Source organism: Aplidium turbinatum, chromosome 14, assembly GCF_918807975.1.
Source record: "Aplidium turbinatum chromosome 14, kaAplTurb1.1, whole genome shotgun sequence".
NCBI classification, from domain to species: domain Eukaryota; kingdom Metazoa; phylum Chordata; class Ascidiacea; order Aplousobranchia; family Polyclinidae; genus Aplidium; species Aplidium turbinatum.
In genome coordinates, this window is record NC_137485.1 from 9518134 (window position 1) to 9532840 (window position 14707).

At 36.7% G+C, this 14707-nt stretch overlaps 1 protein-coding gene across 1 annotated transcript in view; it reads left to right on the forward strand.

The window, feature by feature from the left end:
* Positions 1-14707, forward strand: part of LOC145782878 (short transient receptor potential channel 7-like) — a 36341-nt gene that overhangs the window by 5786 nt on the left and 15848 nt on the right. The window contains exons 2-9 of the mRNA XM_082594642.1: positions 3851-4071; positions 10990-11160; positions 12021-12196; positions 12495-12657; positions 12750-12901; positions 13507-13588; positions 13717-13881; positions 14506-14603. Coding sequence (XP_082450768.1) covers positions 3851-4071; positions 10990-11160; positions 12021-12196; positions 12495-12657; positions 12750-12901; positions 13507-13588; positions 13717-13881; positions 14506-14603 — 1228 coding nt within the window. The remainder of the gene's footprint in view (positions 1-3850; positions 4072-10989; positions 11161-12020; positions 12197-12494; positions 12658-12749; positions 12902-13506; positions 13589-13716; positions 13882-14505; positions 14604-14707) is intronic.

The window sequence follows — 14707 nt, forward strand, 5'->3', positions numbered from 1 at the left end:
AACAGTCCGCTGCTCTAGAGGGAAATGCCTATGACTTCTTGTTAACTGAACTGTGAAGGGTGCAATCTAGTTTTGCTTATTTAAATATAAAATAAAGCAATTGTAACAAAATTTATATATAAAAATATTCACGATATTAAAATAGTTTCATTGTGATGCAAAAAAATTTATTCTCACACGAGTCAGTTCAATCATACTGTATATAGCTAAATATCGATTTCGATCAGCTAAAAGCTAGATCATCTTCAGTTAAGCTTATTCAAATAGAATCAAGTTGAGTTTTATTGTGATTTACACTTAACTCAAGTTTATGAAATTTACATAATAAGCTTTAAAAGTATACCGAATTCAGTATCAATTTGGAATTTGGTAGAGGGAGTCTAGTCAGCCTGTGTGTTTGGTTCCAGCATTCAAACTTTCACGTACGGTACTGTACAAAATGTCGACTTCTAGATTCCAATCAATAAGTTCCACCTCAAGCGAAACTGTATCATTTGACATTTTGTCTCTTTGATTTATATCAACGGAAGCACATCATAAAGGTCAATATTTTAAATGAAAACTCACATCCGTTGCAATCGTTCCTTGCTTTTTTAACTCTTTCAAACATTGCTGCCATATGGCATTTGAAGCCACTTGTTTTACACGCTTTTCAGAAAAACCCTACGCAACAGAGCACTCAAATTTAACGACGGACTAAATTATAGATTAATTTCATCACCAATTTTCTGGCGAAGCTACAATGCCGCTTTCTCTGGGGTATTCATTAGTCGGCCGTGGTGCCAAAATCGGAACTTTGACCAATTACTTAGAAATTGCGTTGGATTTTTTTCGTCGTTGGCAACACAAAGTGTGCAGAAACATGCAAATATTGATCGAAATTTCTTTAAAATGGTCGTGCGGTAAATTCACACGTTCATTTGTAGTCGCAAGCTGCAACGAATACATAATACATTAAGGCAGTGCTTTGAAGCACTTACTGGTAAGGAATGACTTCAAGGGAAGCCTATGTGAGTAGACGTCGTCTGACAGGTACGAATATCTGGTATATAGTCTACGTTGTTACGGTTAATTGCTTGTAAGTTTTTATTTCTTTAATTTAACATCACTGGGTGTAGCAAAAATCACTTTGCAGAAAACGAAAGTTTTTATGTTGGACTATTCCAGCAATCAGTGGTAGGCTGTACGCAAACTTTTAGCGTTAAGTTTGTTCTTGGCACAAATTTACCACTGTTACTTTTAATAAATTACTTTTACTTTACTGCAAACGCGAAAGCATAGCCCATGATGAAGCGTAATCCTGCGATTGTATCCATGATAAGGTACAAGATTCTGGCGCAAGCTTACCGATGCTACTTTTGGTAAAAAATCCATCATTTTGTTTCGTTTAGACCAGGGGTCACCAAACTTTTTTCTCTGAGGGCCGGATTGCTGCGAGATTAACAGCTGCGGGCCGGATGCAAATTGCGAAAAGATATACAACTATTAGAATCTCCATTGACTTGAATTGCGCACAATAAATAACAAAGTCAGCGGTGGAATAGCAAAGTTGTGATGAAAATCGAAAAGTTGCTGGAAAAGTTATCTCCTGCTGTGATACACTACAGGGCTTTGTGCTTTTCAAAAAGCATTACATCTTTCCAAATTTGGCCTAGGCTGTCCCCATTTGTGGTGGCCTAATGATAAACAGCAACGTCAGTCCTTTACAAAAAGTTTGGTAACTTTTTTTCTTAACAGTTGTAGTGCAGCAGCTGTTATTTCTGCAGCACGTGGCGAGCCGGATGAAATCAGTTTGCGGGCCGGTTCCGGCCCGCGGGCCGTAGTTTGGTGACCCCTGGTTTAGACTTAGTGGAGGCTACATTGCAACATAAATTTGAACTGCAGTGCACACATCCTACACAAGGCATGTCGTAGGTCTTGCCAATACAGAACGAAGAACCTGTTTTTGAGGGTTAGCATGGCTAAATGGAGATTTGAAGCCTGATTTGCCACCAGTTGCAAATTTTTTTCTGCTGTTGCTGTCTGACTGATGTTTAGAAACGCTAGTTTTTGTTTATTTTTCTCTGACTATGTTAATAACATAACACCTTATGTTGCTTAGTTCAATATCATTATGATCATTCTGCTAAAAGTGAAACTCAATCAATTGCATCACCCTACGTTGCCTTAGGGACGCAGTAAATGATTAAAAAATGTAGTTGAGAAAACTCTCGACCAGACTTTTAGTAAGTTGCTTACAGTGTGACTAAAACTTTCTGAATCAAACTGTTTTTATTGTCAAAGCCTTCAGATGATAAAACCTAAGTATTGTGTCACCTTGGGAGAGCAGTAAAAATACGTGCAAATATGATTTTTCAAAATTTTTATTCAAAAGGTTAGCAAAATTTACAAAATTTGCAAAACTTTGCAAAATGTAATAAATCAGGTCGTATCTCCAGATAGCCATGAGGTTAGATTTAGACTTAATTTTGTAGCGTTTTTATATTTTAATTACTATGTTGGCCTAGTTATATTGAAATAAAGTAAACAATATCACACCAAATCAAAAAAGTCAATTGATTAAAATATAGAGCTTTCGCTACACAAGTGTGGCTTCAGTATAATCTTATTCAAATAGAAACTGATCAGCAAATGCTTGATTTTTTTGAATGTGTTCATTTAAATTAATTAATTGAATGTGTTTATTTAGTTGAATAAATTGATTCTTCTGATTTGGTGTGATATTGTTTACTTTATTTAAAATGTTTTGTCACACCGTGCATCCCAGTGCATCATCACTTAAATTACAGGAAAATTTGATGAAAAGTTTAAGAACAAAGTTTTGTTTTAGAATTCTAGTTATATTGGTTTAATTTTAGTCTAAGGCCTAAATAAGGAAGTCCATTGTGAACAATTTATGTATGTACGGTATCCTGTAAATATTATACACCCTTCTGACTCTTGTCGGTGAAGCCAGTGACGTAACTAGAAAGAAAACTTTATGCGGGCAAATCAACTGTTGGCGAGGCAAACGACATTCAACGTGAGATAATGGTATTGAAACGTAATAGTACTAAAACATATTTTTGCTTAGAGAGGGAGTCAAAACCAAATTTTGGAGTGGCGATTGCCCCCTTTAGCCCCCCTCCGTGGCTACGTTCCTGGGTGAAGCGTTAGACCATGGGCGCTCCAGTAACCAGAATTACAATCCAAGTATCTTAGTTACATTTTTTCAACGTCTAGTGACGATAAAACGATAAAAAACAGCAAATTTTACTAACTGGAAAACATTTTGAAAATAATTATGAATTTGGCAACTCAAATTTGAGCTAAAATCGCTATTGGCTGACAAACACAAACACGTCTTCAAATGGCCAGGGACGATATTAAATTGGACCACTCTGATTTGTTTCCCAGCGGACAGAAGAATCTTCAGCAAGTTCACGACATAAAAACCACAAATCGATATGAAATCGGATGACATGAAAAGATTTTGTGAATAATGCTCTTATCTCCACGAAAGTAGCTTGCTAAGCGACTGGAGCTGCAAACTATACTTACATTTGCATATTCTTTCGTCGCTGTTGACAAAACTCTGAGAAACCTTTATTGTTATTGACTGCTGAAGTTGATATTATTATTATACATACAGTAGCCTTTATGGTGCTTTTTCTAGATACCAGCACAGCATTGAAAACGGAATAAAAATTCAACACTGCTAAAAAAATTTAGTAGTCTAAGCTACTGTATATTTGTTGTTAAACAATTCTTATTAGGTTTTTTTTCTCACCTGTTTTTAAATCCGCTACTGTTCGATAAATTTTTATTATTTTTGGAGAAGCTGATTTCAGTTTGAAATCTTGTTTTTCAGCTCGGCGAAATGGACCTCGCGGAGGGAAGTCGACTTGCTTTTTACCGGGTTCCACCCACAAACCTACAGCAGAAGAGATTCAGTTTCTGGAGGCGGCAGAATACGGGGATATCCCTACAGTGGGAAGACTACTGAGTGAATCGAAAACCTTGAATATAAACTGCGTGGATTACATGGGCCAGAATGCCTTGCAATTGGCTTGTGGGAATGAACATTTAGAAGTGGGTAACGAATAGTCTACTATGAATGATAATTTCAACAAGTCTACCTTTTCATTTAATTGACTTTGTTACTGCTCCCATTCTATTTTCACAACATGGTGTCTTTCACATTTCGAAAAGGAAAAAAAAAATTGAATTGAATTGAACGAATATTTTAGACACTTTTTAAGAACAAACTCTTATTATTTTGCGTTCATTGTGGCAATTACAGTCGTAGACATCTTTTAGGAATCATAAAAGTTCTAAACAACTAAACAATTATTCTAAACAGCTCATCAGCATCCTTTGAACCAAAAACGGCAAATCACTGAAATCCAAGAAAAATTACATTCTGACCATCGCATTAGGCAGTTCACAATGTCACTGCAAAAATCGATACTAAAGTCCATAATGATCCATACAAATAGATTTAGAAAGACAACCGCGGGGAAAATGCTTGCAGAGGTAAAACGGACGGTTTGACTTTGTGGGTTTTGTGTCAGCTCCTGTTCATGCTTTGGCACTGTCAATACTCTTGATTTCATTTCCAAATTGTCATTGCTAACATCGTTATCAATAAGAAAGCTGGGCTTCAAAAATCTATATGTGATTCTGTTTTGTCACAATTAGTCTGGGAGCCTACGACAGAAGATTTCACCCCATAAGGTACAAAAGGTTTGACCCCTTGAAGTTACTGGGGTCAACCATGTCACTCACAAAAAGTATGGAAGATTGACCGCACCGGGTGGATCTGGACCCTAGAGCCCCCTAAAAAGCCCAAAAAGGGGGTTAATTTCACCCCATAAGGTACATGGACCAAACTTGGTGAAAACGAAGTTCTATGTCAGGACATCACAAAAATATCAAATCTAACAATATTTTCGAGTGGAAAGGTGATGTAAGACTCCCCCCAAAGTGACCCCCCAGGGGGTTAATTTCACCCCATAAGGTACATGGACCAAAGTTGGTCAAAACGAAGTCTTATGTCAGGACATCACAAAAATATCAAATCTAACAATATTTTCGGGTGGAAAGGTGATGTAAGATGCCTTCAAAGTGACTTCCCTTAATGTGACCCCCTCGGAAGGTTTATTCCACCCCATAAGGTACATGGACCAAACTTGGTCAAAATGAAGTCTTATGTCAGGACATCACAAAAATATCAAATCTAACAATATTTTCGGGTGGAAAGGTGATGTAAGATGCCTTCAAAGTGACTTTCCTTAATGTGACCCCCTCGGAAGGTGTATTTCACCCCATAAAGTACATGGACCAAACTTGGTCAAAACGAAGTCTTATGTCAGGACATCACAAAAATATCAAATCTAACAATATTTTCGGGTGGAAAGGTGATGTAAGATGTCATCAAAGTGACCCCCAGAGGGTTTATTTCACCATAGAGTACATGGACCAAACGTGGTCAAAACGAAGTCTTCTAGGGCACCACAAAATATCAAATCTAACAATACTCTCAGTTGGAAAGGTGATAAAAGACCTACCCAAAAGTGAATCTCCTCCTATAGTTTAATTTACTTCATCCCTTTCTCGAACCAACCTTGGTGTAACGAAAGTGCTATGCCAGGACAGTACGAATGGATTAAATTTAAAAATATTTTTATATAGGTTTTGATGAAATACATTCACAAGCTGTCCCATGATGCATGAAATGGAACTATAGCCTACTTTACAAAAAGTTTTTGTATAAATCATATTAAGTCAATCGAAAAAAGGCAACAGGACATGACAATACATGGCTTTGTAACACCAAAAACAGAAAGTACACAAGAAGCATATAGGCTACAGTAGCCAGAAAATTGATCCAAGATCTTGATACCACCACTAAATGTGGACTTAATCGAACAGCTGACTATCCAAATCAAAACGTTTCGAAATGAATCATTTGGAACGTTAATTTAGGCAGTAATGAACATTTTCCAGCTGCTACAATAAATAACCTAATAAACCCAATGCAGTAAATTTTTATTTAATGCCATTTGCTTCATGTCTCCAATCAGTTATCGTAACTGTTCATTCATAAACAGAGATTGTTTGTGTAAATGTAAACGGTCGTTTCTTTATTCTTCATTGTCACTGCTGTCGCTTTCACTTTCTTCATCTTATTCTTCAGATTCATACAATTCTCCTGTTATATACAGAGATAAAGCAAGCTGTCTGCGATGTACCAGCCCCAAGCAATGTGGTTATCCGCACGTCTGACACTGACTGTCTTGTAATTGGCTTAGGTTGCTATGGAACTTTTGATCCTTCATTAAAGATATGGATAGAAGCTGGCTTGCAAAGCAATAACACGCAGCGGTACATCAACATCAACCAGCTGCATAGGCCTACCGCACTTGGAGTGACGATTTGCAAGTGTTTACCTGCATATCATGCCTTTACAGATTCTGATTACACCTCGTCATTTAGCAGGAAAGGGAAAGTGCGGCCGCTGAAATTACTCCAAGGAAACCACGAAGCGCAGGCAGCTTTTAGCCAACTCGGACACGACAAAGAAATTAGTGAAGACACTATCATCGCCATAGAGAACTTTGTGTGTAACATGTACAAAAACAAGAAAATTAATTATGTCAACGAAGTCCGTTTACAAATGTTTTTAGACGGCTACAAACCCAAAAAAGAAAATGAAAGGATATCATGCATACCAGAAGCTACTGTAGATAGTAGTACTCTACCACTTTGTTTACGAGTACTTCTCCAGAAGACAAGGCGCACACATCTCATCACAAGATGGTGGTTATCTTCAACTAGAAGTGAACAAGCAGCAACGTTGCTGCTAGAGTATGGCTGGAAAGAAGAAGGAGGTTCTTATAAAGTGGTGTGGTTTGAAGGTAAAGGTATAAAGCATCTTTAGATGTCTCTGCGTGGAATCTGATCTCATCCAGGAAAGTCAAGAAGAAGGTAAACAGCATTGGATGTCGCTTGGGTTACCCTTTATAAATATAAAACTTTCTCCTGGTCTATCAGTCGTTTACTTTCTTACTGTAAACATTAGCCAATAACTGGCTGTAAAGTTTCGTTTTAGGAACCTATAACCAATAGTTTCTGCAATCTTGAGAAAAATGCCTGGGTGCACTAAATAACAAATAAATGTTGAACTTTTTCCAGTTAATAGTAAGTTGCAATGTTGCATTATTCGAAGAAAAATAGACGTCTGTAAAAGATAATAAAATTACTATTGTATGTTACGCATATCTGTAGTGCATAATAGCAATTGTTTCGTACAGTCTTTATTTCTCTGTATATAACAGGAGAATTGTATGAATCTGAAGAATAAGACGAAGAAAGTAAAAGCGACACCAGTGATTGATTGATTGATTGAATCTTTATCCTCGGACTGGGAAAGCTTCTTGCAGAGCTTAATCCTGGCAGTTTCGCATACTTGTAGAGGCTTTGAATCACTGGCGCAGGCCCGGTCACCGAGATTGACAGAGTGAAGTTTCCGATTGTTGAAGGCTTGTTGTCGGGGAATTATTCCATCCATTAGATGCCGCTGAATGGAGAGCAGCCCTTAACGTGCGTTGCTCAAGCGCACACCCCGAGAGTCGAACCAGCGCCGCTATTGATCTTGAAGCTTCTTCGTTCCAGAAGTGACGCGCTAACCAATTGAGTTACCGTTTACATTTACACAAACAATCTCTGTTTATGAATGAACAGTTACAATAACTGATTGGAGACATGAAGCAAATGGCATTAAACAAAAATTTACTACATTGGGTTTATTGGGTTATTTATTGTAGCAGCTGGAAAATGTTCATTACTGCCTAAATTAACGTTCCAAATGATTCATTTCGAAACGTTTTGATTTGGATAGTCAGTTGTTCGATTAAGTCCACATTTAGTGGTGGTATCAAGATCTTGGATCAATTTTCTGGCTACTGTAGCCTATATGCTTCTTACGTACTTTCTGTTTTTGGTGTTACAAAGCCATGTATTGTCATGTCCTGTTGCCTTTTTTCGATTGACTTAATATGATTTATACAAAAACTTTTTGTAAAGTAGGCTATAGTTCCATTTCATGCATCATGGGACAGCTTGTGAATGTATTTCATCAAAACCTATATAAAAATATTTTTAAATTTAATCCATTCGTACTATCCTGGCATAGCACTTTCGTTACACCAAGGTTGGTTCGAGAAAGGGATGAAGTAAATTAAACTATAGGAGGAGATTCACTTTTGGGTAGGTCTTTTATCACCTTTCCAACTGAGAGTATTGTTAGATTTGATATTTTGTGGTGCCCTAGAAGACTTCGTTTTGACCACGTTTGGTCCATGTACTCTATGGTGAAATAAACCCTCTGGGGGTCACTTTGATGACATCTTACATCACCTTTCCACCCGAAAATATTGTTAGATTTGATATTTTTGTGATGTCCTGACATAAGACTTCGTTTTGACCAAGTTTGGTCCATGTACTTTACGGGGTGAAATACACCTTCCGAGGGGGTCACATTAAGGAAAGTCACTTTGAAGTCATCTTACACCACCTTTCCACCCGAAAATATTGTTAGATTTGATATTTTTGTGATGTCCTGACATAAGACTTCATTTTGACCAAGTTTGGTCCATGTACCTTATGGGGTGGAATAAACCTTCCGAGGGGGTCACATTAAGGGAAGTCACTTTGAAGGCATCTTACATCACCTTTCCACCCGAAAATATTGTTAGATTTGATATTTTTGTGATGTCCTGACATAAGACTTCATTTTGACCAAGTTTGGTCCATGTACCTTATGGGGTGGAATAAACCTTCCGAGGGGGTCACATTAAGGGAAGTCACTTTGAAGGCATCTTACATCACCTTTCCACCCGAAAATATTGTTAGATTTGATATTTTTGTGATGTCCTGACATAAGACTTCGTTTTGACCAACTTTGGTCCATGTACCTTATGGGGTGAAATTAACCCCCTGGGGGGTCACTTTGGGGGGAGTCTTACATCACCTTTCCACTCGAAAATATTGTTAGATTTGATATTTTTGTGATGTCCTGACATAGAACTTCGTTTTCACCAAGTTTGGTCCATGTACCTTATGGGGTGAAATTAACCCCCTTTTTGGGCTTTTTAGGGGGCTCTAGGGTCCAGATCCACCCGGTGCGGTCAATCTTCCATACTTTTTGTGAGTGACATGGTTGACCCCAGTAACTTCAAGGGGTCAAACCTTTTGTACCTTATGGGGTGAAATCTTCTGTCGTAGGCTCTCGGTCTAAATAGCTTTATCTCTTCGTAAGTTGTTGTTTGATTGGTTGGTTTTGAATTTTTATCTTTGGACAGACAAAGCTTTGATAGTTTTTTCCTGGTAGTTTCGCATACTTGTGGAAGCTGTTGACCGCAGCGCCGGTAACCAAGATTGGCAGAGTGAAGTTCCGATTGTTGAAATGTTGTTGCCGGTTGTTATAGTTGAACAATTAACACTTGCTTGTGTTTTTTCAGTTTGTTTTTTTGTCAAAATCAATATAATAACTTATCATTCAAACTGTGACCTAGTTAGCGCAATTTACAGAAATAATTAACACTACCTTGATAAAATGCGTTTTGCAGCATGTTGACCGTTCTATTTTTACATTGATCCGATTGTAAGTAACACAAATCTAAAATCCAAAGTAGCCAAAATCTTGTGGAATTTCGACAAAACTTTCAAAATATTTTGTTGCTTGTGGTGTGAAGATTTGCTATGAAATTTTTGACAGATGAATACCGATACCGCATTTCCACCTCCTAAATGTCTTAACTTGACATAAATTATGCATTAAAATTTTCAACCAAGCGTCTAGTTTTCTGCATTGGATATGGCTTTTGTTAGTTTCATCCACAAAAACTGCAATTTCTCGTATTGATTTCGTAATAAAAACCAAAAAGGCATTTATTGTCCCTTGACTGCAAGCCTGTGAAAAATTTTGAGAATTTTTTTTTGTTATGTTTATTTGCATAGAAAAAAAGATGGAGCAAGAAAATTGTCTATTTCTTAATTGAGTATGAATTTCATCCCAATTACGATAAAATCTCAATTTCCTAATGGAAGAAAGATATTGTGTTGCCAGAACAGCCAACTTAAATTAAAAAGAAAAAACATTTTTGCTTAGAAACTAAAAGCACGTGGTTGGCAGCTCCTTTAATTGTGTAGTTCTTTAGAAATTTTTTATTTCTTTTGAACTTTTTTGAGCTGCTGGCAAATTCTTATCTTAAAAGTGATGTAAAACTAAGAATTTTAGATTATAGAGATGCGAAACTTTACCCGCATTTGGCTTATAAACGCACGCTAGAAGAGTTTCGTTTTTTTTTGTCTACAAAACATTGTATTTTTTAAAGTTTATATAAGAGTAGTGAAGTTGGTTTTTAAGCAATTTAAAATTTTTGTTGTTGTCGAAAGCAGGTTTATAGCGAAGCGTAAAAAAATGGTAATTGACCCTTATAAGGTAGCCGGAAAAGCGGAGCTGTGTTTCTCGTAATGTAATCATCGCTATGTATAACCTAATGTTACTACGAAAACCTGCAAAACCGTACTTTCGTTGTTTGAGGAACCTTAAAACGTAGCATTTAAAACCACTAATTTATTTATAATACAATAATGCATCAAACCTTTATTCACTCGCCCTACACGAAATAGGATACAATTGTCAAAGTTTTTTGCTCATATTTCAATGTTTCGATTTCCTAGCCTCAGCCATAATGTATCTTATATACATACAGTAATGCAAGCAACTTTTGCCTGACAAGAACTTTTAGGTATGCAATAAGCTATCGACGATTTACGCAACAAGTAAAGCCAGTATGATACAACAACTACTGTGCCAATCAGAGAACACAAGAATGTAACAATTACAAAAATGCATAATGACCAAATGTACCTAAACAGAAAGACCTGGTGCACAACACAAAAAACACAGGCGACGCATAATATATTACAATGGTTGCACAGATTGTCGATATCTTGATAAAGTGTCCGACAATGGCTCGAATCGGAGACGCGTTATTGTTAGCCATTAGTCGAGGCTTTTTGAGAATCACCGAGACTATCTTGAATCATCCTTCCTTCAACAAGCACGAGAGATTGACTAGAAGCCCGAGCGAGCAACAGCAGTTTACAGAGGTATGTATGGTTGAACAGCGGAATCACTAAAAATGAAATTATGTGTGCGTATCGTATTTTTCAATCTATAAACTAGAGTTTAATTTTAACCAAGTCCAAAATTGATTAGAAACACAAAAACTGGCAATTTGTGATTGGAACCGCTGAGTTTAAATTCAGAAATATAAATATTGGCTCCAAGGATGTCAAATCATGGAAGTGCGTGGAGACTCACGGCAGTCGTCCCCAAAACTCCCTCTTCCTAAGATAATGTGCTTCATACTAATACAATTTTTTGTAACGTTTTTTTGGCTATTAAAATATTTGACCCTAATAATTATTTTTGTAAAAGTTTATGTTTTTGTAAAAATTGTTCATGTTTTTGTATATATCTAACATGCATGTCTAGCTATACGTCTGTGTTAAATATCGAACGTCTATGTAGAGCATTGTTGCAAAATGTTTGCCAATGATTGTTAATAAAAAATAATCAAACTAATAATTATATTAATATTATATATAATATTATATTGATCAAACTGCAAATTTTCATTTCAAGATTGGAGCTTCCATTTTTGATTGTATTGTCAAACCTTGAAGTTATTGAAGTGTTGCCATTGCTTTGCAACTTGATGCTGACGTTATGACAAATGTATTATTTTATATTTGATTGGTAAATAGGCTACTGTCAATATAACAGATAAAGCCATAACGGAAATACTTTTAATTGACGCTTATCTACGTTCTTGAAAGTTTAAATATTTATGTGCAATATTGAATTGAACAAGCCTCTGAAAATTCGAACATTCTTATCATAATCTCATGCGGTCTTGCAATGTGGAAATGATGACGTATACATACGTACAAAACCCTTTCTTTAGGATAGAGACTTCTATGCTTACGACGACAATGGCACAAGATTCTCTCCTGACATCACTCCCATCATTTTAGCCGCTCAATATCAAGAATTTGATATAGTTCACGAATTGTTAAGAAGAGGAGCCAGGATACGGCACCCACATCCTCATCGCTGCCATTGTTCATCTTGCCAAGAAAGGTAGATTGGAGAATACCTAGTGATTTCTTTTTTGGTTTGTTACCGAAAAAGTGATCATGCTTTTCTGCTATCGTCCTAAATACATCATGCGCACGATGATATTTATTATTACTATGAAACCAATATCATTTTTCTGCTCGTTATTTTCGCTTCGCTATCTGAGAAATCGCAATAAATTTGTCAACAAGGAGTTAAATTGATGTAACGGTACGGTAAGATCAGAGAAAAAAAAAAGTTTTTTGTATTATATTCTTACAAAGCTTTGATTTTCAAAAAAATTGTTTGTTGTGTTTTTTAGAAAAAATAGCGATTCCCTGAGTTACTGCTTGTCACGGTTGAACGCGTATCGAGGACTTGCCAGTCCCGCATACCTGGCTCTCTCATCCCCATACCCCGCAAGGCAGGCTTTCAAACTGAGCCATAATTTGACTAAGCTCGCGGATCTAGAGAAAGAGTTTAAGGTAAAATGCATACACAATGCTTTAAATCAGTTGCCCTATCAGCTACATTCAACTAAAACTCAGATCAACGTTTTTTTTTTTTGTTTTTTCAGAACGATTATCAAAAACTGGCTCAGCAGTGCAACGACTTTGTAGAGAGATTACTGGATGCTTGTCATAATACAGAAGAAGTCGACGCCATGTTGAATGGTCATAAGATGCTAAAGAGCGACATCAAAGAAAACAAGCAAGATGGATGCTCATGGTGAAAACGAAAGTGTCTTACAAAACATGTTGTTCAACATTCGTTTGCGTTGAATTTAAATATTACAATAACAACCTTTGTTCACAAGCTTAATAGCATACATTCAGCTAGGGATTTCCAGAAGTGAGGAATGTAAAATTGTCCAACTACCTTGCGAGAAAATGGTTTAAATTTAAGTGTTGCCAGATGTTGTTCACATTTTCGGCTCGAGTGTTATTTTAAAGTAGTGGTAGCCCAAGTCTTGCCCATTGACAATTATTCCAAAATTAACTTGAAACAACTTTTTATTATCTCAATCAAACTCATCAAAGCATAAAACTGTTTGCAAATTTTATCTCCATATAGAGCTTGTAGCCAGCAAAAAAAGATGTATTACCTGACGCATGACACTTTGTATCTCAATGGAGTGTTTTTTTGAATTTTAGTTTCAAAGTCTTAGTTAAATATTTTTAAACTTGTAGTTTGTTTTAGAACAAGCAGCCAAAGCTTACACACGTTATTGTGAATTCTGGGAGAGCAGACCGTTGTCAATGTAGGTAGAGCAAAACTGCCAACACCATCTTTACCTTGTTTCACTTGTTAATTTATGAAACTATAATATCTAGGTCAACAGATTGCTCTGGTGACACGGAGACCAATCCAAAGTTGCTTCAGTTACGAATGGCTATAAAGTATGGTGTGAAAAAGGTAATTTACACTACAATTTCGAACAGATCTTTTAGTTTAGTTTTAGAAACTGTTTTCTGTTAAATCACAAGCATCTTATCACACTGTATTGCCAATTTCCAACTTCTGTCATTGTCTAATTATTTCAGTTTGTGGCTCATTCTTATTGTCAACAAAAGCTGATCGAGATATGGTACAAAGATTTTGAGTGGCTGACAAGACGGCCAGTACATTATAAGATTGCCTGGGGTGCTCTGATAAGCTTCCTGATGCCATTGATCGCTGTATTGTATCTCATTGCACCTTGCAGCAAAGTAAGCAATTTTAAATTTATAATGTAGTTTCTTTTCTTAAGCCTCTTTGGTTGCGGGTCAAATAACAACTGGTACCGAGAACTCAATTAATAGATTCGGTGGCAGAGTCGATCGTTAGTGACCAACTCAATGGTCGAGAGCTTACCGCCTTCAGCTCGTACTGGTAGGTCTGGGTAGATTCCAGGTCGGGTCATACCAAAAACTTTAAACACACTACCAATTGTGTTCTTCTTTGCATAACGCAGTGAGGCATTATTGCTACGCAGGGCTGTTGAGGGATAATTTCGGTCTGCTACTAATGAGAGGCCCAGGTCCACTAATCATATTGTTTGAAAACTTGATCAAGAAATTAAATCTTTTCTAAAACCGCTGACAAATGTCCTTGTTTGAAAATCTCTTGAAAACATTCTCAGAACCGTATTCATGCCTTGGAAAGCTTTAATATAAATTATAGATAACTTCGGTTCACAATTTGGACTACATCACTGTCATCCAAGAAAATTTCGACATTTTATGACACTCTAAGATTGCTACTGGCATGGTTGATATAAAATAATGAAAATTTTCAAGAGAATTCGTTGCCGTTTTTACTTAACTTAAGTCTCATCTTTAATTATTAAACAGGTTGGGCGGCTCGTCCAAAGCCCGTTCTGCAAATTTGTGACTCAAGCTATGGCCTACACCCAGTTTGTGTTCTTGTTAGTCTTCAACTGCTTGGACAGGTAAGTCAAAAATTCCTTAAAAGAAAAGTTAGCCAACTACGTTTTCATCTTGGATCGATGAAGGACATCCCAAAGGATAACAGCAGCTGCCAAGTGTATTTTTG